The 27078-nt window shown below is 57.5% G+C and overlaps 2 protein-coding genes across 2 annotated transcripts; both read left to right on the top strand.

The window, feature by feature from the left end:
• Positions 1-834: 834 nt before the first annotated feature.
• SSTR3 (somatostatin receptor 3) lies at positions 835-9731 on the top strand. Its single transcript, XM_067010130.1, has 2 exons — positions 835-1528; positions 6132-9731. The coding sequence occupies exon 2, from the start codon at positions 6167-6169 to the stop codon at positions 7442-7444; it is 1278 nt and encodes a 425-aa protein (XP_066866231.1). The 5' UTR covers positions 835-1528; positions 6132-6166; the 3' UTR covers positions 7445-9731.
• Positions 9732-14866: 5135 nt separating this feature from the next.
• C1QTNF6 (C1q and TNF related 6) lies at positions 14867-25616 on the top strand. Its single transcript, XM_059082310.2, has 6 exons — positions 14867-15143; positions 17079-17300; positions 17559-17636; positions 18167-18287; positions 20577-20835; positions 23306-25616. The coding sequence occupies exons 5-6, from the start codon at positions 20583-20585 to the stop codon at positions 23851-23853; spliced, it is 801 nt and encodes a 266-aa protein (XP_058938293.1). The 5' UTR covers positions 14867-15143; positions 17079-17300; positions 17559-17636; positions 18167-18287; positions 20577-20582; the 3' UTR covers positions 23854-25616.
• The last annotated feature ends 1462 nt before the right edge of the window (positions 25617-27078 follow it).

Raw genomic sequence — 27078 nt, 5'->3', positions numbered from 1 at the left:
ACAAGCTGGGGTACGGCGTCCAGGGGCAGCCGGGCCTGTGCTCAGGCTCCAGACAGAGAACTTAGGGGTTGGCAAATCTGGCCCAGGGGCCAAGTCTGGCTCACCGTCTGTTTTTGTACAGCCTGCCGGCTTGGCCTGTTTTTTACAAACCACTTGCAATCGATTTGATGAAGGAAATGCTACCTTTGAACTCCGATGAAGCAAAATGCTACCCCCTCCAAAAAAAAAAAAAAAAAAACCAAAAAGAATTCCACCCTCGTCAGTAGTAGATCTGTATTAACAGCAGCAACAACAAAGTCCTCGATTATTTATCACTACATTGGAAATTTTGTCAATTTACAAAGAGTGGAAATTTGTGTTCTCCTGTATACTAGCTTTGATGTTGCCTCTTGGCCCCCAAAGCCTGAAATAGTTCTTCTTTACCCTGCTCGGGGCTCTCCAGACTCAACCCGTCTCAGGGCTGATAACCCCCACCCGGCCTTCCTCTGCGGCTGGCGGACCCAGACCGTAGGACTGTGTACTCCCCACCCAGTGCTCTCCCCGTGCTCCCAGCCCTCCTTGCAGCACTGGCCTTGGAACCCAGCTGTCACCCTGGGGGACGTGTGCGCGGTGGCCTGGGCGGCCTCCCACCACTGGCTCTCGGCCCCCAGCTCCCCTGAGTACCACGCTCTCCTTTCCAACCCCTTTCGGGAGCCAAGGCCAGCGTGGGTGGCTGAAATCTCCCCGGTAACAGGATCTGCGACCCCTTCCAGCCTCCTCCCCTAACCTGCCGCCCCTCCTCCCTCATCCGCACCTGCGCTCCGGCCCCTCCTCCTGGCCCCTCCTCCGGGCTCCTCCCGCACCCCACTCCTGCTCCCTCCTTCCCTGGCTCTCCATGTCACCATCTGTGGCACAATCCTTCTCTGTCACTCTCCCTGCCACCCCCTCCTTCTCCTCCCTCCTTCCCCGCTCTCTCTCCCTGCATCTCTCTCTGCATCCCTCCCTCTCGCCCCTTCTCTCGCTCTTTCCTCCTCTTTCTCTTCTCCTGTCACGCATTTCTCATCACCCCCCCCTCATTCTGGCTTTCCACCCACTGCCGTCTTCTCTATCTCTCCCTCTCTCTCTACCTCTGACCGACCCCCCTTTACCCTCTCTTTCTATTGGTTTTTTGTGGTCCCCTGTTCCCCATTTCTCTTCTTTTTCTTGGGAGGCTTCTCCCTCCTCCCCCACCCCAGGCTCCTGCTCGCAGACCCCCCCATCTGTGCCCCTACCCCCCCCCCCACCACCCAAGACGTGTCCTGGAGATGGGGGGTGACGCACCAGGCGCTGGTGGGAAGTCAGGGCCGGAGACCAGATGGGAGCGGCTCTGTGGGCAGACGTGGCCGCTGCAGGCCTAGGAGGGGCTCCGTGCGCCGGCCGTCTAAAAGTGGGCACAGTGTGGGGAGCCCGGCTAGGGGTGCTGGGGGCACTGGGGACTGGTCAGGGGGAGGAGGCAGCAGAATGCTGACCAGCTTGGCGGCAAGGAGGGGAGCCCTCACCCCGTGGGCAGGTAAGGAGGCTGGGGCCTGGATGGGGTCCCAGAGGGTGCGGTGCTGGAGCTCCCCCTCTGCGCAGGACGAACTTGGGAGGCTGGGGCTGGGGACTGGGAGAGGGTGGAAGGTCCAGGGAGGAAGGAGGACATCCTGCGACCTCTTCGTGGACAGCGGGGGGCTGGAGGGTGGGCCTTAATCTCGGAATCTCATACCATGATTCCAGAATCTTGGAGTCACGGAACAGTAGTGTTGGAGCTGGACAAAACCAGATGCGTCACGGCATTTAGCCTCCTTGGCTCAAATGCCAGCTTTCCTGAGCTCCCCCTCTGGGCTGGGTACTGTGCTCAGCACACTCCCATTTAATCTTTACAACAACCCTGGGAGGTGGGTAGGCTTGTCTTCATTTTTATAGGAAAAACTGAGGCCCAGAGATGGGAAGTGAGTTGCCCAAGGTCACACAGCAATTTGGCATCCTCCCTCTGTGGCAGAGCCCAAGCCCCCCACCTAGGGTTTGTGGGCTTGTGGGGTGTGTTCCTGTGGGTCAGACCCCAGGTCTGAGGGTGGGGGCGCTGAAGATCTGGGCCTCTTCCCTGGGGGCAGGCCCAGGGGAGCAGAGAGAAAGAAGGACGTAGAGTCAGCCAGGGACTATCATCCTGCATTGTCCTTCAGGGAAGCCCACAGGGCTGGGACGTCCGGATGGTTTAGGAACAAACAGAACTGGGCTCAACTTCTGGCCTCCCACTCACCAGCTGAGTGACCTTGCACAGCTTACTGAACCTCTCTGAACCTCAGGTTCCTTCTCTCTAACCGACCCCCCCCCCCCCCCCCCCCCCCCGCTTGGGCTCGGTGAGGATCTCATGATGCGTGTTCGAGGCCTCTGTCCGGGAGCAGCCTCCTACTTCGCTCCTAGTTCTACTTGCTGAACTGCCTGGGGTCTGCTCACATTTGCACATGTCCTACGTGCTGTGCTGGGTGCTAGGGTTACAGATATAAATAACTCAGGGTCCTGTGCCCAAGAGCCGGCAATCTTAGAGGGGAAGGGGGTGGGGGATAGACAAATGGAGAATGACTGGGGTGTCTGGCATCCCCGAGGGGCTATTCTGAATTGCTGTGGGGCTCAGGGCAACCACTCACCCTCTCTGGACCTCTGTTCCCTCTGGAAGAGTCCTCTGAGGAGTCCGCCCCCGGCTTTCAGGCAAGCTTGTGCCAAAGATAAACCAGACAAGGAGAAAAAGGCCCTCCTCTCCAAAGGATGAACTAGAGCATGCACAGCACCCTAGCTCCTTAAAGGAAAGGTGGCGTCCAAATTGCAGGTCTGACTTACCCCAATGGAAAGCTATAATTTCCTTGCTTCTGGCACTCTGGCCCGTTAAACTTTGACAAGGAGGATGGGCCCAGATAAGGGTGGAGGCAGGGAGTCTTCTGGGGAGACCAAGGGCTTGGGGAGGGGCTATTCCATCCTCCTGTATGAAGGCAGGGCCTGGCTGGTACATCGCGTTCCCGCCAGGGCCATGTGTGTTAGCACGTGTGCCTGTGGGTACACGTGTGTGTCTGGGCAGGAGGGGCCGTCCTCAGAGCTCACCCTCAGGCTTCCCTGGGGGCAACTGTCCCTGCAGCCTGGAAATTAGGTTTGCCTGGCTCACTGCTCCTCTCTTGGGAGTCTGCCGCTGCCCTCCCTCCTCCAGTCCTGGGTTGTGATTTGTCACCTGGCGGGGATGCTATAAAGCGGATGTGAACACAAGGAGGCGAGGTGGATGGATGGGTGACGTAGGGCCCCCCAGCCGAGGAAGTCTGGACTCGAAGGTCCCAGATTCACAATTCCAGGTCTAAGAAGGGCTGATCCCAGCGTTCTGGAATTCTGACCTTCTCCGATTCAAAGATACGGAGTCTAAAAATCTATGACTCTACAACTCAGTTCTAAGACTCTAAAATTCTAGTTTTAGGTCTCTAAGAGTTTAGGGATTTGGGCCCATGATCTTACTAGTTCAAGAGCCTGAGGAGCAGAGAGGAGAGCTCTGAATAGGTTGGTGGGAGAGCTCGATGCCAGCTGGTTGGCCGGACCAGCTATGACCCTTAGACAAGTGCCTTCTCCAGGCCTGGCCTCAGTCTGCCGGCCTGTGAAATGGGGTGGGCGGGAGATGGTCTTACGAATCCTCCCAGCTTTGTCCCTTCCTAGCTGTGTGACCAGAGTGCATGGCCTCAATTTTGTCCCCTGTCTGTACTGTGGGGACAACCCTAGTGGCTCCCTCATAAGACGCTATAGGAAGCTGCATGTCCCTGCTTAGCCTGGAACCTTAGCTCTGGGACAAAGGGCTGGCAGCACTGTTAGGATCCTATGCACCCACTGTCCAGACTGCCCCTTGCTTAGTGCCTGGGGTGAGGGCCGGTTGAGGGCTCTCATCGGGCTTGGAGGAGCAGGGAGAGGGTGCTCTGAGCCCGGCCAGCCTGGGGAAGCATCAGGAAGAGTCAGGGCCAAGGGGTTCTTTGCCATTCTTGGGGTCACCCCGCCTGGTGCTCAGAGCCTTTGGAAGTCCCAGGTACTGGGCAGGGGCACCGGGCATGCTCACCCACCCAGAGGCGTTTGCTCTGACTTGGGGTGCCTCCCCTTTCCAGGAGCTTCGCGTGTGAAAGGTGGTATCTGGACAGGGCAGTGGGGACCGTAGGTCTCACTGGAGGCTTTTCAGGTCCAGTGTCCGGCGGGCAGGAGAACACTGGAGGAAGGCTCCTCGGAGAGATTTCCGTCTCCCTTGGGGTTCCTGTAGGGAGAATCAGGGCAGCCAGCAGCCAAGGGACTGGGGAAGGGGGTGGTCATTTGGAAGGAGGGGAGGAGGTCCAGTCGCAGAGAGGCTCCAGCTTTCGGCCCTGGCCTCTGACTGGGTCTCCGGAGAGCCAGCAAGTCCTGCTGAGGGAGGCTAGCCAATCCTGGGGCAGGAGGTCTCTCGCAGCAGGGCCTGAATTCCCACTATCAGCAATTCATCCTCCCTTTGCGTTAAGATTTGTCCACCGGGGTTCCTCTGATTCATTCGATGCCTCAAACACTGATGCAGAACTTCTGCTTAGATGAAAGGGACGAGGGAAAGGACCAGAGCCGAATGCTAGCATCTCCACGCTTGAGAGTCAAGTCTAGCAGGGTAGCCAGGAGGAGTCTCAGCTCCTAACACACGAGAAGTATAGTAAGAAGGTGCTCACAGAGTGAATGGGGACGCTTGTTCCCACTGCCGTGCGGCAAGCTCTTACTCATGTTTCATGACCCACTTGAAGTGTCCTCTTCTCGGGGGAGCCCGCCCCACCAGCGCGGGGGGAAGCTGGCTGTGCTTGTCCTTACCTCCAGCGTGCTGTGAATTTCTCCACCATCGGTCAGACTTTGGGGCAGAAGGGGGCCCAGCTGCCCACCCCCCCAGGTTCACAGCCAATCATCCTTCACAGCCCTGTTCACAGCAGGGTCTTTGTCGGGGTGCAGTGGGATAAGCAGGGCTGAGAGAGTCCTCGAGGGCCTTGATCTCCAGGGGAAGGGACACCTCTGAGCCTGTGGTTCTTAACTCCATTCAGAATCTGAGGAATCTGATGAAAGCGCTGGACTCTGCCCAGAAAAAACAAGGATGTATTAACTTTCACTAGAGTTTGGGGGCTTTACGGATCCTCTGAAGTTCATCAAGAGACTGGGGTTCAAGGTTAAGAATCTGTGATATGCAGCAGTGTTTTGCTAGTGTGAGAGCTGAGACCTGTTTGGGGGGTGTCTTAGTCTGTCCAGATTGTTGTAACAGAATACCATAGACTGGGTGGCTTATAAACAACAGAAATCCATTCCTCACCGTTCTGGAGGCTGGGAAGTCCGAGATCAGTGTGCCGGCAGATTCAGTGTCTGGTGAGGACCTGCTTCCCGGTTCGTAGGTGGCTGTTCTCTTGCTGTTTCCTTGCATGGCAGAAGGGACATGGGAGCTCTCTGGGGTCTCCTTTAGAAGGGCACTAAGAGGGCTCTACCCTCACAACCGAATCACCCCCCAAAGGCCCGCCCATCTAATACCGTCACACTGGGGGTCAGGATTTTAACGTATCAGTTTGGCGTGGGGGAGGACACATTCAGTCTATCACAGTGAGTGATCCCCTTGGGGCTCTCCCAGCAGGTTAATCATATGTAGAAAGGGCAACTACTGATTTATGGAACAACAGGACGTCCCCGGGTTGCAGTGTAAAAGGCACTGGTGTCAAACACGTTTGGAAAATGCTGGTACGGAGGAAAGGGCTTATGTTGCCATCAGCTTATGGAATGATCCCTTTACTGGGAGCACTTGCCCTGTGCACAGGTGAAGGGACACTGGTGTCCAGGTCAGTGCTGGCCCTGCTCTTTGAGGCCAGGCAAGCCAGAGTCCCATGCCACAGCCCCGCTATGTGGTACAGAGCGGTCACTTCACCTCTTTGCGACTCAGTTTCCTCACGTGAGAAGTGGGGAGACCTTGCCCGCCTCCCTTGCTGGCTCAGGCCAGCAAGGGATGAATGAGCCGTGACACGTCAAACTCCGGCCAGGTGCTCAGGAAGTCTCCACGTTCAGTGTGATGGAGGAGGGGCTGAAGAGAGAAAGCCATGCCCTGCCATGACCAAACTGTGTCCTCCCTCCTCCAGGCCAGTAGCTGACTGCTGCCCACCCTCTCTTGGCCATGGACACCCCTGGCTATCCTTCCCTGGTGCCCACGCCCTCGGAACCCTGGAGCGCCTCTTCGGCTCGGCCCCTGGACGCCATCCTTGGAAACGCGTCCGCAGCGCACAGTGAAGCGGGGCTGGCTGTCAGCGGCATCCTGGTCCCACTGGTCTACCTGGTGGTATGCGTGGTGGGCCTGCTGGGCAACTCGCTGGTCATCTACGTGGTCCTGCGACAGACGGCCAGCCCGTCGGTCACCAACATCTACATCCTCAACCTGGCGCTGGCTGATGAGCTTTTCATGCTGGGGCTGCCCTTCCTGGCCGCCCAGAACGCCCTGTCCTACTGGCCCTTCGGGGCCCTCATGTGCCGCCTGGTCATGGCAGTGGATGGCATCAACCAGTTCACCAGCATCTTCTGTCTCACTGTCATGAGCGTGGACCGCTACTTGGCGGTAGCGCACCCCACCCGCTCGGCCCGCTGGCGCACGGCGCCCGTGGCCCGCACCGTGAGCGCGGCCGTCTGGGTGGCCTCAGCCGTGGTCGTGCTGCCCGTGGTGGTCTTCTCGGGCGTGCCCCGTGGCATGAGCACGTGCCACATGCAGTGGCCCGAGCCGGCGGCGGCCTGGCGGGCCGGCTTCATCATCTACACGGCCGCGCTGGGCTTCTTTGGGCCGCTGCTGGTCATTTGCCTCTGCTACCTGCTCATCGTGGTCAAGGTGCGCTCAGCTGGCCGGCGGGTGTGGGCACCCTCGTGCCAGCGGCGGCGGCATTCCGAGCGCAGGGTCACGCGCATGGTGGTGGCCGTGGTGGCGCTCTTTGTCCTCTGCTGGATGCCCTTCTATGTGCTCAATATCATCAACGTGGTGTGCCCGCTGCCCGAGGAACCCGCCTTCTTCGGCCTCTACTTCCTGGTGGTGGCACTGCCCTACGCCAACAGCTGTGCCAACCCCATCCTTTACGGCTTCCTCTCCTACCGCTTCAAGCAGGGCTTCCGCAGGGTCCTGCTGCGGCCCTCCCGCCGTGTGCGCAGCCAGGAGCCTCCCCTGGGGCCTCCAGGGAAGACGGAGGAAGAGGAGGAGGAGGAAGAGGATGGGGGTGGTGAGGACGGGCAGGAGGGGGCAGGGAAGCATGAGGCGCCGGAGGAGATGAGCGGCCGGGCCCAGCGGATCTCGCAGCCGGGCCCCAGCGCACAGGAGCAGCCTCCCAGCGGCCCCACCAGAAAGGAGCGTCAGTTCCTACCCCAAGAGCCCTCAGCTGCGGAGAAGTCAGGCACCCTGAACATCAGCTACCTGTAAGGGCCTGCGGAGGGCCAGGGTAGCCCAAGGACAGGGCAGAGACTGTGGGTACGCCTAGGGCGTGCCACCTGAGGTGCCAGGGGCCCACGATGGGAAGTGCAGAGGCCCGGGCTCTGAGCCCATTGCTGCCGAGACTTGCTGTGTGACCTCAGATAGGTCACTTCCCCTCTCTGGGCCTTGTGTTCTCCTCTCTGACTCAGGGATGGGAGATAGGGCCTGGACGAGCTCCATCAGATGAGAAGTCTGGAGGGGCATCACTGCTGGGCTGGGTAGGGTCAGGTTAAGGGGATAGGTACCAGCTGGCTTTCCCCAGCTGAAACAGAGCGCCCTCAATCTTGGCCCTCAGAGGGATAAACCAAGGCCTGGATTTCCCGGGCTCAGAGTCAGGTTCACAAAAGAGGGAGTGGGGGCCCACATTCACAGGGAGCGGTACTGCATCCCCAAATAGGATACAGTCTTACCTGGTAGGGAGAAGGGGTGTGAGATCGCCCAGGCCCCCATCAGCTCTCCCCCCGTCTGGCTGCAAGGCTGTGGGCCAGCTCTTCTCCTCTCTGGGCCTCAGGCCTCACCTGCTAAACAACCCAATAACTTCCAGGCCCTCTTGGCCCAGACACTCAATGCCAGGACTCCTGTATTCTCGGACAAGAGGAGAAGAGGTGATTTTCCAGGAGGCTAATTAAGTCGAGCTTCAGGGTCCCTGACTGCGCGGGCCCTTCTGAGGCCCTGAGTCTAATTTTGTACTTGTAATTTTGTATTCCTTTTCTTAAAGAGGGACCCCATGTTGCATAAGCTTAGGTCACCCAAAGGCTAGCTCAGGCCCTGTTGGGGGCAGCTAATCAATCCTCAAAGCAGCTCACTTCGTGTCCTGTGGCTAGAGGGGGGTCTCAGGGTCTTTGAGGGCTCAGGAACCTCCTCATAGGAGAAATCGTCCCTGCTTCTCCCCCCCTCGGCGACTAAGGCAGGGACCTGGCCCAGGCAGACTGGAATGGAAAGGCAGAGTGTCTAAACAGAGCTGGGAGGAGAAGGCAGAAGAAGAGGAGGGAGAGGAAGGGGGAAGAGAAAGGAGGAAGAAAAAGGAGAAGGAGGAGGACAAGGAGGAGGAGGTGGAGGACAGATCTGTTCCATGACCTTGGAACCGACCTTGGCCCCTCTGGGCTGAGCTCAGTTGCAGCTTCAATGAAACATGGTTGCCGGTGCCTGGCCTGATCAAACTCAAGGAAAGGATGCCATCCGGGTGGAAAAGCAAATGCTCTGAAAGGTACAGGCTCAGCGCCCTTGAGGGCCTACAGTGCTGGTTAGAAGGGCTGGGCCTTGGTGGAAGCCCGGGGGGCAGAGCTGAGAAGCAAGGCCTGGCTCCCTGGAGAGGCTGGGAGGAGTGGTACAGCGCTGCAGGCTGCGGAGCAGGCCTCCCAGTCCTCTACATGCCCCAGGGCAGCAGGTCGGGAAGGCCCAGGGAAGACAAGACTAGAGGAGGCTGGAGGGAGGCCACAGGGAGAGGCCACTGTCCAAGGCTGGGCCTGGGCCGGCCTGGACTCCCTCCCAGAGATGACCCCTTAGAGCCACAGCAAGACTGGTCCTGGGGAAGGTGGTACCTCCAGTTAAATCTCCCAACCCCCGACCCCGCAGAGGGTAGGGAGTCCTCAGGGAAAGCATGGGAACCACAAGTTGGGAGGCCTAGATCTTCAACTCACCTTCAGATCCTGTCTAGCCTTGACCTCTTTGGGTCTCAGTTTCCCATCACAAAATGGAAGTGGTTATCCCAGCTTGCCTGCCTCCTGGGATCTGGGAAGAAAAGGAGTCGTTTGGGGTAAACTGCCATGTACACTGCAATGGCTGGGGGTGGGCCTTAACAGACTATAGAGTGGAGGCAGCCCCCTGCCAGGTGTGGCCTTCAACCCCTTCTCCTTCATCAAGTGGCTTCTCTGTCTCCAGCCCTTGGGGGTGAGAGTACTACAGGACATGAGGAAGGGAAGTTGGGGGTCAGAGACCAAGGATGAGGGAGGTAGAGCTTGGGGGAGAGTGAGGCCCCATCGGGGGGAAGGAAGTTTACAAAACTAGAGCTTGTGTGGAGGTTGGAGGCCCAGTCCTCAGTCTGGTGTTCCCCTGAGGGGGATCTGAGGGTCTGAGGAAAGAGGGCCCCTGGCATTCCAGCATTTCCCGCTCTCCTGGCCAACCCTACTTTCCTGATTCCTGGGGCAAGTGAGCCTGTTCTACAAGGGTGGCTGGGAGGCCCCTTAGGGAAATTCTGACTCTAACTCTTGTCAATAAAGTCAGTGACACATGACAACTGGCCCGGGCCAATTCCTCTGGCGGGCGCTGTGTTTGTAGACGGGCGTGCATGGGTGGGGGTGGGTGCGGGCATCCATCTCTATGGGGATGCTCCTTCTCTCCTGTCTCTCAGCTCTGGGAACAGGAGCTGTGCCCAGGCCCTGGGAACACAGAGGTGCCCAGGTCTCTTTGTGTATAGCCTCCCAGAATCCCGGTCCTCCAGGAGTCCTGGAAGACGTTCCTGACAAGCCTCGGGCCTGCACCCATACAGATCTTGATCCAGAGGCAGTAGCTATACTCTCTTCCTGTGTCCGAATATCAGATCTCATGCAAGAGAGCTGACTGGCTCTAACTGAGTCACATGACGGCCCCTTGGGCCAATCACCAAAGACAAGGTGATAGAATGCCATGATTGGCCAGATGTGGGTCATGTGCCCATCTTTCCAGCTAGAGAGGAGGTGGGACACTGTGATGGACAGTTTGGCCTAACCAGTGGGGTAGGAGTTGGGTCAGGGACTGACTCTCAATGGCAGGGAGAGGAGGGCCAGGCAGCAACGATGACGGGATGGGGGAGGGGTGTGTAAACACAGTGCAGGGCACATAATAGGTGCTCAGGGCAGCTCAGCCATATCCACGAGTGAATGTGTATTGGGGTGTAACACCGAGGGCCTGCTGTGTGTGTGGCAGGTGTGCACGGGGTGGGAGCAGAGGAACTGCTTGCAGCCCAGGTTGTGTGGGGAGCGGGCCTGGGCCAGGGTCCCCTCTCTGGATCCCACAGCCCTCCAGCTTCCCCATCTCACCATATGTCACTACCCGTGCACGCTCTTGTGTGTGCGTGTGTGCGCGTGTGTGTGCGTGAGCGCGCGTGCGTGTGTGTGTGTGGTGTCCCAATAGCTTCGTCCCTCCAGGCAGGGGCTGTGCCTGATGCATCTGTGCTCCCAGGGCCTGGCAGTGCTGTGCGCCCCTCATATGACCATTTGGAATAAATGACTGAATGGGGGAATTCCATTTCTCAATTCCAGGGGGGAATCTTCACACTGTGACTCTAGCCTCCTTTGGGTCTGTGCAATGCGGTGACCCTGAATAAATGGCGGGGGGGCATCAGGGGAATGGAAGGAGTTATATGGGGGTTTGGGGCTGGGGTCTGTGGGTTGTGGGAACTGCAGGGGCTGTGGGCTGAGGGCAGGCTCTGGGGCTGTGAGCCCGAGCCGGCAGGAAGGGGTGGTGATGACCCTCTCTGCCTGATTCCGTCTCTCCAGACATCCAAGTTGCTCAGACCCAAGACCTTACCTTGAACTTGTCTCTCAGAGGCTGTTGCCTGGCAACAGCTCATGGCCACCAGGCTCTGGACCAGGACTTCATATGTCAGCCCAGCATCAGCAGAAAGGAGCCAGGAGTCTGCAGGGCCTGGGATAGGAGGCCAAGGCCCTAGGGCTTCAGGCCCTCCTCACCTCCAAGGGGTGGGGGAGACGGAGGCCACAGTCCCATGGGGAGGTGACAGCCTGGGTGCCACAGGACTCCAGACACAGAAGAAAGCACTCTAAAGGCGGCAAGAACCCCAGGCTGTAATGTGAGGAGCTCTCTCTGGAGTTGTACAAGGCCATGGTCCCGCCAAAACCTCAGGCTGCTCCCCTGTCACTGGCAGGACCTGGTGAGACTCTTGGTGATTCTACTGGAAGGCCATGGGGCAAACACATCCCCAAAATGTCATGAGACCCAAAGTCAGGAGGCCTGGGACCTAGGCCCACTCTGCCATGAACCTACCACACAGCCTTGGCCATTTACTGACCTCTCTGGGCAAAGTTCATTAAGTTAATAAAGAATTTTCTGAGCACCCGCTGTGTGCAAGGCCCTGACACCGGGCTGGGGAAACAGGCAACCACACAAGTAAATGGACCACTATCCAGTGGGGACAGCAGTGCCCTGTGCTCTGGGGGATCACAGCTGGGGGGAGGGGTCCGTGTTGGGGGCGGCACTGAGAGCAGAGGGTGAACCTGAGTGTGGCCGGCAGGGGGACTGTATGTGCTAAGGCCCTGGGGTTGAAGGAAGGCAGTGAATGAAAGGGAGAAAAGCAGAGGGGAGGCCCAATTCAGGGACAGAAGCTGTGTCAGACAGGACCGCCTAGGAGGTTAATTCCAGTTGTGCATTGAATTGTGTACCGCTCCCCCCTCAAATTCGCATGAAGTCCTAACCCCTAGTACCTCCGGATGTGACCTTATTTGGAAATAGGGTCCTTGCAGTTATAAGCAGTTAAGATGACATCACCCTGGAGTCAGGTGGGGTCCTATTCCAATATGACTGGCGTTTTTAAGAAAAGGGAAGATTAGGACACAGACACGAGCAAGGGGAAAATGCTGGAGTGATGCTTCCACAAGTTAATGCCAAAGATTGCCAGCAAACCACCAGGAGCTGGGAGAGAGGCCTGGAAGAGGTCCTTCCTCACAGCCCTCAGAAGGAAGCAGCCCTGCCTGACACCTTGATCTTGGACTTCTAACCTGCAGAACTATGAGAAAATAAATTTCTGTTGTTTAAACCACCTAGTCTGTGGTACTTTGTTCTGGCAGCAAACTAATACAATTCCCACCTGCAAAACGGAGCCAACAGTCCCTCCTCTCCTGGGTCTTTGGAGGACCTTGGACTAATTCATTCATTCTTTCCTTCAACAAGTGTTTACAGAACAGCCGCCAACTGCAAAAAGCTGAAGGCAGAGAGGTACAAGGCCTGTCTCCAGGGGTGCAGGAAGTTGTACTGAACATAAGAGATAAAGAGGTGGTTCTTCAGCCCCCGGAACCTGGAACTGTCTGGTTTTGAATCCCGGCTCATCCATTCACTAGCTGTTTGACCTAGAGCCAGTTAATCAACCTTCCTGTGCCTCAGTTTCCTCCTCTGAGATGAAGATGAGAGTAGACGTCTACTGTTAAGATTAAATGAATAGAGATTTATAAACAGCTTAGAACAGTGCATCGTAGGTGCTATGTGTTAAATAAACATGAGAAGTGCTTTAACAGAAGCAAGAATCCAGCCACGGGTTGGGGAGGACGTCTCCCCAGAAGGGTTATAGCCCAGCCAAGCATCAAGAGAGAACTGGAGTTTGTGCACCAGGAGGAGGCATGCGAGATGTTCAAGGTACTAAGAACAGCTCTGCTACCCATTTTACAGCTGAAGATAGTGAGGCCTGGGATGGTCGTGTGATTTGCCCAGGGTCCCAGCACCAGAGGCAGGACCAAGAACCACGTTTTCCTAGCCCCCAGTCCAGTGTCTATAGCTTTTAGAAACTATGAAATTGAGGGCCAGGGTGGCAGGAGTGATGCTAGGGGTGGAAAGAGCTCTGAGGCCAATGGTGCCAGCTCCTTGGCGGCCACTGGCGGTAACAGATGATGTCCTTGGGCAAGACTCAACAGGCATGAAGGGGGAGCCCAGACCAGCGGATCGATGATGTCAGGACAGACAAGGGCAGTGAAGTCATCATCCTGCTGGTGGGCAGCAAGACCGACCTGGCCGACGAGAGGCAGGTGACCATCCAGGAGGGCAAGCGGTGTGCCAAAGAACTGAGCGCCACGTTCATCGAGACCAGTGCCAAGACCGGCGACAACGTGAAGCAGCTCTTCTGACGGGTGGCCTCTGCTCTGCCTGGAATGGAGAATGTCCAGGAGAAAAGCAAAGAAGGGATGATCGACATCAAGCTGGACCAATCCCAGGAGTCCCTGCCCAGCAAGGGCGGCTGCTCCCGCTAACGCAGTCTGACCGCTGGCTTCCTCTGACACTCGTCACTTGCTGTGAGCACCCTCCAGCGAGCCCTGCAGCCTCGGCATAGGCCTGCCTGGCAGGCTAAGGTGGTGTGTACACAGGAGTGAATGTCAGTGACACACTCATGCACATACGTGTGCACGGAGAGCCAGGACAGTCTTCACTTTTTCACAGGTTCAAAGAAAGTGCCCGGGGCCACACTTGGCCTCCTCCAGGGTCCCAGACACCCCAGGTCCTGGCTCACACAGCCCAGGAACACAGCCTGTACATAGCCAGGAGCTCCTGCCCTCTGGCCATCTTGTTAACAGGAGGGGAAAACGAGGCCTGCAGGAGTACGGGGCCTCTCGGTCCTGCTCTCTGCGTTAATGACCAGGAAATATGTCAATATTTGCACACAGGAACTGCTGGCCTTGCGGCGCTTGGTCAGTGTGTCCAGATCCTGCTTGGTTTCACCATCTGTAAGACGAGGGGTTGTCTCTGTGCTCGGCGTGGGCCTTCCGCCCGCTCATCAGACAGGGTGGGTCCTTCCTCCTTGCTGACCATGATAAATGGCAGCAATTATGGGGAGAACAAAGCAAACACACAATGCCCACTGACATGGGTGGTGTGGCAGGTGAGCTCACGGACACACAATCCATTTTGAGCCTCACAGCCACCACTTCTTAGCTCTGCGTGCCTTTTCGCCAGCCTCAAAAACCCCTTGGAGCCTCAGTTTCCTCATCCATAAATTGGGCTCGGTAGTCCCATCTCATAGGACTGTCGCAGGACCGGGAGGCGGCGGGTTGGCTCAGGCCGACGCCTGCGCTGTGTTCTGTGTCCGGCAGGGGGCGCCGCGTAACCTTCCCCTCTCCGCTTGGAGCCCTCAGCCGCCGCGCTCAGCCGGACTCGGCTCTATTCGGCACCACTCGGATCCACTCGGTCAGACCCGGCGATAATCGGCCAGACACGCTGGGCTCGGCCGGACTCGGCTCTGCTCGGCCAAGTTCGGCTTTGCTCGGTTCTGTTCGACTCCGCCGGGAGCTGGACTCGCCAAGGCCCCTCCCCGGCGCCGCAGCGGCTCCTTTCTCTCGTCTCGCTGTCCGCTTCACTGATAGAGGCGCGGTGGCAGGAGCAGAGCCGCTCCCAACGTCCGCAAGCCGGCAGGTTTCTACGTGGCGGGGATCTGGTCTGGCTGAGCCCTAGGTGGTGCCAAGAGTGGCTGTAGCTGGCGGCAGTCTTTTCCCAGGGTTTGAGCCCGAAGCGTGTGGGCATGGAGGGGCTTCCCCGGCTTGGGGGGTGGGAGTCACTCCCCTTAATTCGCGGAGAGAAGCGGGGAGGATGGCGCTGGCCTCCCGCGTGCCTTGGCGACCCCATCATCCCGCTCTGCCGCTAGTCAGCCGTGGGGAGGGAGCCAGTTGCTTCACCTGTTTCCCTGAGCCTCAGTTTCCCACTCTGTAACAACAGGGTCCTCGTCAGGGTCCAGGGGGACTGGAATGGGGCTGGCTCTTTCCTTTTCTGGGCCCCTTGGGGATTCTCTTTCCCCTTCTGTAAAATGGGATTAAACTCGCCCAACTCGGATTAACACCTGTAGGAACAGACATGGGTTGCTGAAGAGCCCAGGACGGAGAAACTGAGTCCGGAGAGCCAAGTTCACCCGGGATGACCCAGCTAGTCGAAGGAGGGGTATGCAGAACCAGGAAGCCGAGTGAGCGAGCTGCCTTGGAGAGGGAGGGTCCCATTGCACCCTCTGCCCACTTTGCAGGAAGTGGGGTTTGGAGGAAGAAGTGAGGAAACGGGCGCCCCATCCAGCCCCTAGCACGTGTTAGTGGGCCCTTCATCTCCCCCCTTCTCCCCTCCTTAGCTCCCTAAGAAGGGGACGGGTGGGGAGCATCCCAAGCCCGGGGTGGAATGGGGTGGGTGCCAGGCGCATAGCCTCTCCCCAGTAGGGGGCGCTCACGGTTTCCTTTGTTTAGTTTCTTACCAATCCTAGAACAATTAGATCCGTGACTTGCCTAGCTGACTCCGGGAATCATGTTTTGGGTTCTGTCTCACTTTGTGAGAGGCACATATTTTATTTTTAAAAAATGCATGAAGGGTTCTTGGTGCTTTCTACGCACTGACTAAATGTCCCTATTTTTATATCTTCTTGCCAACCTTGGGCTGGAAGGTGGATGTGGCTAGGAGCTTGGTTCTGAGAGTTGGTGAGTGTGTGTCTCATCTGTGTGCACGAGGAGAATGGGCTCATGCCCTCACCATATTCAGGGTTTAACCCGGGAGAAGCACTTCTTGGTGGCCGGTGTAGAGTAGCCCCATTGGTTATCTCAGCAGGCTGCTCAGATGGTCTTGGCCTCCTCATGTTCCTCCGGCCTTGGGTCACCAAGGCTCAGAGGTAGGGAGACATGCCCAAGGACACAAAACTAGAAGGAGGTGGAGCTGAGACGTAACCCAGTTTTGTCTGCCCTGGGGCGGGGGCCCTGTCTCCAAGCTGCCTGGCTGGCCTGCTGGGGACATCCTCAGAATGGCTGGGAGACCAAGGGCTGATGCACAAATGGGGTAATTTGCGACATGGTGGAAGAGAGAGGGAGGAAAAATATTAGAGTAGTGTGTAATATTCCTGAGTCCTACTCCCTTGTCTGCCCTGCCCCCAGCCAGCTGCCTTGGAGCAAGGGGGATAAGTGACCCTTTTCTGGGGCATTGACATTGGCTGGGAGTCAAAGGAGCTGGTCCTAGAACCTGATGAGAATCATGTGCTTTTCCAGACCTCAGCCTCCTCACCTGTCACGTGAGATGAGGCTCCTCCTCTGCAGAGGGGCTGTTGGGCGAGGCAGGGAGCACACGATGAGCCCTGGACCAAACCACTTCTGTGTCCCCACCCTGCTTCACATCCCCCATCCGTCTTCCCTTCTCTTCGCTTTTTCCTCAGATGCTAGGCTTCCTAAGCCAGATCTCTGTGAGACAGCCAGGAGCTGTGTCCTGCTCCAGTGCTGCTGACTCAGCCCTTTTCCTTATGGTGGCGGCAGTGAGGCGGGGGTGGGGAGGGGGCTCCCTCGCCTCCCTCTCTCTGCAGCCCTGGCTCCGTGCCCTGGGAATGCTGCCTGACGCAGGGCCACATAGAGGGCACAGCCAGTGTGGACCTGACAGTTTTCCCAGTGTCCTTAGGCCTTCCATCTGCTTTCCTTTGGGGCCCCTTGAACCCCTAAGTAGGCCTGGGGTGAGGGTGGGGTACTCCAAGTGGGTTGGGAGGGGGAAGCAGCACAAAACTAGAGGTTGGGAGAGTCTGGCTCTCATCCCAACTTGGACTCCAGTCTGCTGTTTGACCTTGAGCCAAAGACTTGCCCTCCCTGGTCACAGTGTCCCTGCTGGACAGATTAAGGAATTGGATTAGATCATCTCTAAGGGTCCTTCCAGGCCTGGATATTCTGCTGTGTGTTTATCCCCCAAAGTAATAAAAAACCAGAAACTCAGAGATGGGAGATGGTCAAGGACACACAGCCAGGGCTGTTCCATCCTCCACACTTTGCCCAGATGTGAGTGGGACCTGGGGGTTAGTGCCCAAAGCCCCAGACTTCAATAAATCCCCCTAGGTCACTGCATTCCTGTGCCTCCTAAGAGTGGTAATGTCACCATCTTTCTCTTGCAGCCTTTGCCCACAACTGTGCCCAGCTGTGCCATCGCGGGAACTCTGGTAGGACGGCGAGCACTTCCATTCTGTAGGGTTGTGGTTCCTCTTCACTAACTGTGACCCTGTGAAAGTCACATCAGCTCCCACCACTAGCTCCCTTTCCCAAGAAGAGTAAGAAAATGGATGTAAATACCTTTTGGCTCCCCCAAACCCCTGCAAAGATGAAGCCCGGCCCAGGCAGTAAGTACTCAACCAATGTAGAATGAGAGGGGCCTAGAGGGTGAGGGATGTTTGAGAGAGTCTTTGCACAGGGGTCTCTGACCCCAGGGACCCAGGGCTGCAGCCTTTGCAAAGCCTCCTGTAGCCTAACCAGAAGGAAACAGAGGCCCAGGGGCATTCTGTACAGGCTGCCCTCCTGTGACCTTCTTGGGGGTCATTTCCACGGGTGGATTGGCTGTAGAAGACCAGGAAGATGGATAATCATGGCATCATTTCCAGGCAGAGGAGGAGGACTTTGGTGTCCATTGGGGATGGGGCTATTGACCTGGCTGCCGCCCTTACCTGATCTCGGAGGAGGTGAGACCTTCACTCAACAAATATTTACTAAACTTCCTCTTGTGACTGGCACGGATGGGGCTGGGAACTGGAGTTCTACAGACAACTAGGGTCTGAGAGGGGAGGGACTGGCTGGTGGGTTCCAGTGCCAGGATTTGAGCCTGAGGCTACTGGGCTGGTGGCCATGCTCCCTCCGTGCCGCCTGCCTCAGTGACTCAGAACTAACGAGCTCTTCCAGCACTGCCTTCCTTTCCTGAGCAGCTTCTGGGGCTCCCTGCCCTTCCCCCTTCCCAGCCTCGAGTTCCCATCAGGGGCCTCAGACCCCTTCCTGCTGGAGCTTTGTGGGGTCTCTGAATGAAACAAGACCCTCTAGGACCACCAGAGAGTTAAGCCAAGGAAATCCCCAGCTCCCTTTATCTCCGGAGAACCCAGAGGCTGGAGGGGAGGGAGCAGGGAGCAGGGGACGTGGGAAGCCAGCTCAGCCCGCCCCTCCACCCTCCCTCCCTCCCTCTGCTCTGCCTCCATCCCTTTTTCCCTCCCTCCCTGGCCAGCCCGCCAGGCCTGGGGTTCTGGGCCAGCAACAAGTTATAATTGCAAACATGGACCAAGGAACCAGAGGCGGCCCAGAGGCCCGGGGTCCGTGAGCTGCTGTTTGAGGCTGCAGGACACTGGGTGAGTGATGGGACGTCCTGCAACTTCCTCCAGCAGGGCAGAGGGGGTTGGGGTCAGAGCCTGGAATTCCTCTTCTTTCTCCTCTCTTCCTGGACACATCTCACCTCTCGGGGCCCTGCTGTCTCCTTCTGACCCCGGCCAGCCCCTCTAGGGTCTCCCTTCCCCCTTCCTTCCTTTGACTGAGACTTCAGCCCTGGTGAAGGGCTTCCCTCCGATGCTCCTGTCTTGTGCCCACCCCTGCCTGGACAGGCACCAACTCAGCTCAGCAGGGCCTGGCCCTTCCCCCACCCCAAAGAGGCCCCAGCTCCCTCATGGAGGCAGCAGGGACCCCCAAATCACCCCCAAAGGCCTGGTCCCTCACATTTGATCCCTGTGTGACACCCTCCTCCAGGGACAGTCAGTGACCATGGCTGTGGTTATTACTTTGGTTAAAGGCTGCTTTGCTTCCTACTTCCTGCATCGCCCCCCCTCACCCCCCCCAGGTCACAGTTCTGTGTCACAGATTCTTTGACTCTCAGCTGGCTAGGCCAACAGAAATGTCCCCAAACAGTTTTAATCCTCTGGAAAGCGTTCTGCTCCTCCTATCCCATGCAGGCCCTGGGGAGAGGTCGTGTTGGGCAGCAGAGAAAGGGACAAACGTTTAATTACGATTCTTTTACAAGTCAGGCAATTTCCCTGCATTTAAATCCTCCCAAATAACCTGGGCAGGAAGGTGGTGTTGTCTCCTCCTTGTAAATGTCAAGGAGCAAGAAGCCCAGAGATGTTAAGCCACTAGCCCTAGGTCACACAGCTTGTAAACTATTCTGGGATCTCAAGTCTGACTCCAAAGCCTCATCTTTTCCTATGAGGTCACATCTATGGGAAGAAAAAGAGGGGGTTTTGCTCTTCTCAAAACCACTGGGTTGTGTAATTTACATAATCTCGGACAGAAGGGATGTTGATCTCTGAAGATTTGACGTGCCTTATTGAGCAGAACCAGGAAAGCAGAACGGGGGCCGGGGGCCGGGGAGGCGGGGGAGGCTTGGGAATGGTCACCTTCAGGAGAGGGGTGATGGCTCTGGAGACTGCCTGCCCACCCCTCTCTTCTCCTGCTACTACCCAGCCCCCAGGGAGCCGGGAGGGGGTTGTTGGGGGGAGGGCTCCTGCCCCTTTAAAGCCCAACTCCTACCTCAGTGTTCAGGTTAGGTTAGAATGGCATTTTAAAAAAAATAATAATTTTACCTTCTCTACACATATTAACCACAGAAAAATATTTTGAATTGTACTAAATGTTAAAGGAGAACAAAAAGGAAATAAACAAAGAACACCAGAAGTGTAAAAACCAGTCTGGTTTCAGAGTGTTTCTGATCCTGCGATAACTCGGTGCCAGCCCCCAAAGACTGCCACCACCTCAAAGGCTCTTTGCCTGGCTTCCTGCCCACCCAGCCCCGGCTTGTCTCCAGTCACTGCTGTCCAGGCTGCTTTCTGCCGCTCTCCGTGGACTCTGGATCCCTTCTTGGCCAAGGTCAAAGACAGATCCTCACAAACCCTTGGACTTCCCTGTTCGTTTTGAATTTTCCAGACCGCCTGGGTCCTGCCCCTTAGTTCCAACTTACCACCTTGGCAGCTGATTGGCAGGTCTATGATGATTGACATGATCAGCTTCCAATGAATTTATTCTCCTGCTCCTTTCCCTGCGGGGCTTCTTGTGTGAGGTTGAGTTGGTAGGTTGTTGACTGCACAAACATGCTGAGAGAGGAGGTGGGCTGACACCAGCTACACACCTTCAACGAGCATTTCTGCGGGGTCTTCTTTTGTTTGTTTGTTTCTAATTTGTCTGTCCTGAGGGGCACCTTCTTCTACCTTGCCCTCCAGTGACAGTGGAGTCTGGGGCAAGAAAACAAGCCAGAGGGAGGTTGGGAGGGTGAGAAAAGCATTTTACAGTCTCATTGGCTATGACACATGGGCAGCAGGGCATCTTCCTCACCCACCCCAGCAAAGGCCTCCCAGGACCCTCATCTTCAGAGGGGGTCCTCCTTCGTGGGCCCATGTGTGCCAGAGATGCCCAGGGACTGGGTTCCAGGAGACTCAGCTTCCAGGCCCTGCACTACCACAAGTCTCTTTGTGACCTTGGAGAACTTGCTTCCCTGTGTAGGCCTCTGTCTTCTCATCTGTTAAATGGGGGCGCTAGTGCCCCCTCCCCGAGTTATGTCAGGAACGCACGTGCTGTGGGTGGTGGCATCCGCGCTGGGCATCAGCGGAGTATAGACGTCAAGGTAATATATTTCTGTCCCTCCTTCCCTGCTCCAGGTCGCCATGGGGATAGCTGCCCTGGGCCTCCTCTGGGCAGTGCTCCTGCACCCTCTCTCTGTGTTTGGAATCCCCACCGAGGAGCCCACCTCTGGGGAAGCTGCGGCCTCTAGTTCCCCTGGGCTCTGTCGACGGTGCTGTGACTCTGAGGACCCCCTGGTCCTTGCTGATGCTGCACATGCGTCCTTGGCCTCTCCGTCCGCCCTCCCGTACATGCTGCCTGAGGTCAGGCCCTACATTAACATCACCATCCTGAAGGGTGAGGACCCACACGTGGCTTGGGCTGGACTGGCCTGGTCGGGTACAGGGAGGGCGTGGGGATCTCTTCCTGGGCTCAGGGAGGTGAGGTGGAAGGAGCAGAAGAAACCAGGCCAGAAAACTGTCCCAGACCTTTTCTTTCATTCACACATTTATTAAGTACCTACTGCATACCAGGACCATTCTGAATTCTGGGATGGAGCGTGTACACATCAGACAGAGATGCCACCACTGTGGAGCTTCTGTTCTAGTGGGTGAGGCAGACAGTGAGTAGTAAACATATCACTCGAGTTAATGAGATGGATGATGATAAATGCTATGGAAGTGACGAGGTGAAGCAGGGTAAGGGGTGTCTGGAGTGCAGCTGTGGGGGGCAGGTTGCGTATTAAATGGGGGTGGTCAGTGTCGGTCTCACTGAGAAGGTGGGGAGAAGCCACGTGGATATCTGAGGAAGAACATTCCAGGAGAGTGCATAGCAGGTGCAAAGGCCCTGGGGCCAGAGAGGACCTCATATGTTTAAGGAACAGGGGGCAAGGGGAGGAGCTAGGTTGGAGACAAAACAGATCAGATGTGGGCTCCTCCTCTGAGTGAGATGGGGAGTGGGGGAGGGTTTGAGCAGAGGAGGGACCTGGCCCAGTTTCAAATGGATCACTCTAATTTCTGTGGAGAATAGACAAGGGTAGAATCAGGGAGAGCCGTGGGGGCCACTAGGGCCACCCAGGTGAGAGTTGGCTGCCTGTCCTCTAAAACCAAATCTCAAGGAAGCTGCTTCTGCTGTTGGGGGCTGTGAATGGCTGGTCCTGGGGCCAGAACTTGACATCCTTAACCTCTGTCTTTGCTCACGACAACCCCACAAGTTTGGTATGTTGTCATTCCTCCCACTTTGCAGATGGGGAAACTGAGCCTCCGAGAGGGGAGGAGCTCTCCTGGGGTCACACAGCTGTTAGGGGCAGAGCTAGGATTTGTCGCCGAGGACTCCAGAGGGTCAGCTGGCACCTGAGACCCTCGGGCCTTCAGATTTTGTGGTTGAGGGCCCCTCTTGTCCTCTCCCTACTTTGCCCACCACCTCACACATCACCGCTTCCCCAAGGCCAACAGAGCCCTCTCTGTGAGGTTGACGAGGTGCTCGGATGCTGACTGTACTCCCCCCTCACTATCCTCCTTAAAACCCCACGTCACCTCTCCTGGGCCGGGCTAGCTGCCTGCCGGGCAGAAGGCGTCTGGCTGGTGTCAGGAGTCCTGGGTTCCAGCCCCAGCTCTTCAGCTCCCTTGCTGTGTGGGGCAGGCTTGTCTCTCCCTCCCTGGGCTTGCTGCCTCATTTGTAGAATGGAGAAGGTAACCCCCTCTTATAACTACCCTTCACGCCCTCCCTTGGGGCCGGGGCGAAGCAAGTACTCTGCAAACTGTAAAGTGCAGGGCACATGATGAGGTAGGTAGTTCACCAACGAGGCCAGTGAGGACGATCTCCACAGAGCCGTGGACTCCCTCCTCCCTGCTTCTCTCCAGGCTTCTCCTCCAAGGACCTGTGCCCTCTTTTCTGCCCCTTCTTTCCCTCTTCCTAGCAGCATTGCCGTGGTCATAGGGGACCCCGGGACAACACAGGGCTGTCTAGTTCATTCAGAGGGATGTAGCTAAGCGTGTGATTGCAGGCTCTGTGACAGGCAGCAGGGAAATATTTGGGATCTGGTCCCTCAAGAAGTAGGTGGTAAAAAAATAAAAAGTAGGTGGTCACCTGCTTTTCTTGTGTTCAAGGTCAGCCTGGAACAAGGGCTGGCCAGAGGTGTGCCTGCCTGGGAACCAGGGCAGATGCTGCCAGAGCCCAGGGCAGGGGGAGGTGGGCTGGGCAGTGCTGGGTGAATCGTCCTGCCTCCTATCTGCAGAGTTCACCCGGTGCTTTCCCAGAGGGCTAGGGGCATCCCTGTGAGGTGCGCGTGATCCTCTACAAGATGCAGACAAAAACATCCCAAGACGCCAACATGAAGGCCCCAGGTCATGCAGAGGGGCGGTAACGCCCACCAAGGGCTGCCTGGCTCCGACTCTGGACACTTCCTCCCGGGTGATCCCTTCTCTGGGGCAGAAATGCCACGCTCACATCCCCCTGGAGTCCCGCTGGGTGCAGTGACACCTGGCGTCCAGGCCTGGTCTGGCAGAGACCACAGTCAGACCCTCGCTGCTGAGGAGGGAGCAGGCTGGTGTGGAGACAGACCACAGCTGGAGTCCTGCTCCCCTGCTCCTAAGCTGTGCCACCGGGAGAGTCCCTTCACCTCTCTGTGAGTGGAGGTGGACGTGGTGTCTCCTATAGAGGGGCGCTCGGGGTGGCGATGCCCGGCATGCAGTAGGTGCTCAGTAGGTGCTGACTCTTCTCTGGCCTGCCGTCTCTGGGCAGGGGCGAGCCTTCTGCAAATGCTTAGGAGGGCCCTGGGTGCAGGCGTGGGTGCCTGCCCTGACTTTTCTCCTTTTTGTCTCCGTAGGTGACAAAGGGGACCGAGGCCTACTGGGCTCACCCGGGAAGCTGGGCAGGGAGGGCTCCCGGGGGGAGCGCGGCCCCCAGGGCACCAAGGGCGCCAAGGGGCAAGCAGGCAGCCCTGGCGGCCCGTGCCAGACGCGCTTCTCAGCCTTCTCGGTGGGCCGCAAGACGGCCCTGCACAGCAGCGAGGGTTTCCAGCCGCTGCTCTTCGACACAGTCTTCGTGAACCCGGACGGGCACTTCAACCTGGCTGCCGGCCACTTCGTTGCCCCCCTGCGCGGCCTCTACTTCTTCAGCCTCAACGTGCACAGCTGGAACTTCAAGGAGACCTACGTGCACGTCGTGCACAACGACGAGGCGGCCGTCATCCTGTACGCGCAGCCCAGCGACCGCAGCATCATGCAGAGCCAGAGTGTGATGCTGGCCCTGGCACCCGGCGACCGTGTTTGGGCACGGCTCTTCAAGCGTAAGCGTGAGAACGCCGTCTACAGCGACGACATCGACACCTACATCACCTTCAGCGGACACCTCATCAAGCCCGAGGACGATTAGTGCCTCCCCTGGGGCAGCTCTGGCTTGGGGTGCTCACGGGCAGGTGTGTCCCCTGCGGGGCCTCAGTTTGCCTGTCTGTAAAGTTGGTCCTGGGACCTGGCATTCTGGGCAGCCTTCCTCCTCTTTCCTTCCCTCCATCACCCCTCCCAGTCTGTTCCTGCCTCTCTCCTCTCTTGGACATTTTCAGAAACCTCCTAACCTAAATCTTCTAGAACTTTCCCAACCTTTTAGACCAGCACTTTTCAAACTTGAATGTGCATCCGTATCACCCGGGGATTGTGCTAAAATGCTGGTTCTGATTCAGCAGGTGTGGCGCGGGCCCAGGATTTTGCATTTCTAGGACGTTCCTGGGTGCTGCTGGTGCTGCTGGTCTATGGACCCCACTTGAGTAAGCAGGTCCTATAACTTTCACAACATTCTGGAATCTTCCAAACATTCTAGAATCTTCCCAACATCCTGAAATTCTCTCACCCTTCTAGGGCACCCCGTCCTCTTGTCTCTTGCGCCTTCTCCCTTCCCTCTGAACTCCTGTCCGTGCCCCGACTTGTGCAGCCGCAGTTCATTTATTCAGTCATCAAACACTCACTGAGCGCCTGCTCTGTGCCATGCTCCGGGAAGGCTGAGGTGAAGCAGACACAGGCCCTGCTCTCGGTGAACACCCAGTCCAGCCAGGGAGGGGAGACACCGATTCTGAAACCAGACCCGGAGAAACACATGGGTCTCTGATCACACAAGTCTGTGTTCTGGGCATTCAGGCACTGTGGCCCCCCATTACCCACCACTCCCCAGGATGGCAGGATAGGGTACCCCAGTTGGGGGATATCCTCTGCCTGTTCCTTTCTTTTTTGCCCAATGCCCATCATTAAAGCAAACCCAGGGGGGCCTTGGTCAGCGGAAAGGTGCTGTGAGGAGAGGACCCAGGGTTTAGGGGGCATTTTGGGGTAAGGGGGCCCAGGCCCATGGCTCCCCACACGGCTGGGATGGAAGCCTGTGAGGGCTCCTACCCTCCTCAGCACACGCCCTGCCTGCCCCGCTGCCGGGTGGCTGTCAGGGCCGTGGTCAGCCCGCTTTGCCAAAGGTGCCTGGGCCTCAGTTCTCCCAGGCTCCCAGCCACTGTGAGACACTGACGTCCGTCCCCAGGTGCTCTGACCTCCTTGGTGTCTCTCGCCAGCCCAGTGCCTCTGGCTCTCCAGGCTGTTGAGGTGCTGAGGCCCCGGGTGGGCAGCTCCTGCACAGCAGAGCCGCCTCTGGCCTGCTGCTGCCTTTACAAATGCTGCCGGGCAATGAGCCAGGACAGAGGGCACCGGGCTTTGGACCCCTCAGCAGGTCTGGGGAACCAAAGCGAGCAACATTCCAGGTCAATTGTGGGGACCCTCCTCTGAGCCATGATGCCAAGGGAGGCGCTGGGCGACGCTGAGGCCAAGTGAGGGACGTCAGGACTTCTGTCCCTTCCCCCTCTCCCAGGGTGGGACAGCCTGGTGGCCCCCAGCCTTCCCCTCCCGCAACCCCAGGTGGCCCGAACCTCTCCCCAGAGGGAGATGGCCTCCGCCCATTGGTGCTTATGCGGCCTCTGGGGCAGAGGTGGCCCCGGCGGTGGTCTCTGGTGCTTACTCATACCCAGGGGAGCCATGGCTGCATGGCTGGGGGATGGGAGCAGGGCCTGACTCGGTGCCATGAAGGCTGGTCCTGTCCAACCACCCCCAGCCCGACTTCACCCCTGCCCTGCTTGTCCAGCATAATTAAAAGTCGTGCGTCTTCTTGGCAATTCAGCCTGGTTCTTTCTGCTCGGTTTCCTTTGCCCACCTTGGGAGGGCAGCCCATCCTGTTCTGCTGGGCCCGGGTTCAGGGCCCCAGAGTGACCAAGGCAGCCCAGGGCTCCGTTCCACGTGCTCGCCACCCACAAAAGAACCAGCTCTCCGCGGTCACTCGCTCAGCTGGTGTGCCTTGGAGGCAGTGGAGCCAGCTCAGGGTCTATTGTGCTGTGCTCTGGCTGTGGCCCTGGGAAAGTGCTCCCATCTCGGAGCCTCTGTCTCCTTGTCTGTAAAATGGGAGTGATGACCATCTATCTCATGGGGTGGCCGTAAGGATTAGAAGAGAGGTTGCCCAGTGAGCGCTGCATTCAGCCTTTTTAAAAACAATTTAAATTAATTAATTAATTTTTGGCTGCATTGGGTCTTCGTTGCTGTGTGCAGGCTTTTCTAGTTGTGGCGAGCGGGGGCTGCTCTTCGTTGTGGTGCATGAGCTTCTCATTGTGGTGGCTTCTCTTGTTGCGGAGCATGGGCTCCAGGTGCGCGGGCTTCAGTAGTTGTGACACACGGGCTCAGTAGTTGTGGCTCGCGGGCTCTAGAGCGCAGGCTCAGTAGTTGTGGTGCACGGGCTTAGTTGCTCTGCGGCATGTGGGATCTTCCCGGACCAGGGCTCGAACCCGTGTCCCCTGCATTGGCAGACAGGTTCTTAACCACTGCGCCACCAGGGAAGTCCCTGCGTTCATCCTTTGAACCACAACTACTGAGCACCTACTGTGTGCTGGGTACGCCGCTAGGCTTGGAGGCTGCAATTGGAGGCACAACCCATCACCTTCCCATGGAGGACACCCACGGAGTTTATGTTCCAGTAAGGCACTTGGACGTGCTGAGCAAACCACAGATCCTCACTTGGGGCTTCTGTCTCCTGTTTTGTGTGTAATATTTGCCAGAGAACAGCTGGCTAGTCTCTGGTGGAAAGCGCTCCACGTCCTACAACGGGCAGTCTTGGTGGGTTCTGACTTCTAAGCTAGCGTAGTAGCTACTCACATAAAAATACCTAATGGAATCAGGGGCGGCTCCCCTTATTGGCTTGATGGGGGCATCTGCCCTGCCTGTGTGCCTGTGTTTGATGGCTCTCTGGGTACCACGTGGAAGAGGATGCTATAAAGACAAATCCACCGTAACTGCCCCAGGATTCACCTGAGCCCGCAGCCACCCAGGCAGGGGGAGACATAAGTCTTAGTTTCCTTGAAGCCCATCTGGCCCCCGAAGGAGGTTTCCCACCACACCTGAAGGCCTGGCAGCTCTCACCCAAGAAGCCCTAACAGGTCAGAGGCTACTCATGGGAGCCATCCCATCATCCACTTTTGGCCCAGGATCTGCTGAAGTATCATCGGCCTCACCGGCACCCCTGCTCCGACACTGGTGGTAAAGGTCACCTCCAGTGCCAGGAAGGAGCCTTTGGTCATGGACGTCATGA

The sequence above is a fragment of the Kogia breviceps genome, chromosome 12 (assembly GCF_026419965.1).
Source record: "Kogia breviceps isolate mKogBre1 chromosome 12, mKogBre1 haplotype 1, whole genome shotgun sequence".
Classification (NCBI taxonomy): Eukaryota; Metazoa; Chordata; class Mammalia; order Artiodactyla; family Physeteridae; genus Kogia; species Kogia breviceps.
The sequence above is the reverse complement of the archived record's forward strand: the minus strand, read 5'-3'. Positions and strand labels throughout refer to the sequence as shown.

Excerpts from the sequence above, each read along its gene's own strand:
- C1QTNF6 (XM_059082310.2), top strand. The coding sequence starts at position 20,583 with ATGGGGATAGCTGCCCTGGGCCTCCTCTGGGCAGTGCTCCTGCACCCT. Across the intron at positions 20,836-23,305 it reads TAACATCACCATCCTGAAGG|GTGACAAAGGGGACCGAGGC; the intron begins GTGAGGACCCAC and ends TTGTCTCCGTAG.
- SSTR3 (XM_067010130.1), top strand. The coding sequence starts at position 6,167 with ATGGACACCCCTGGCTATCCTTCCCTGGTGCCCACGCCCTCGGAACCC.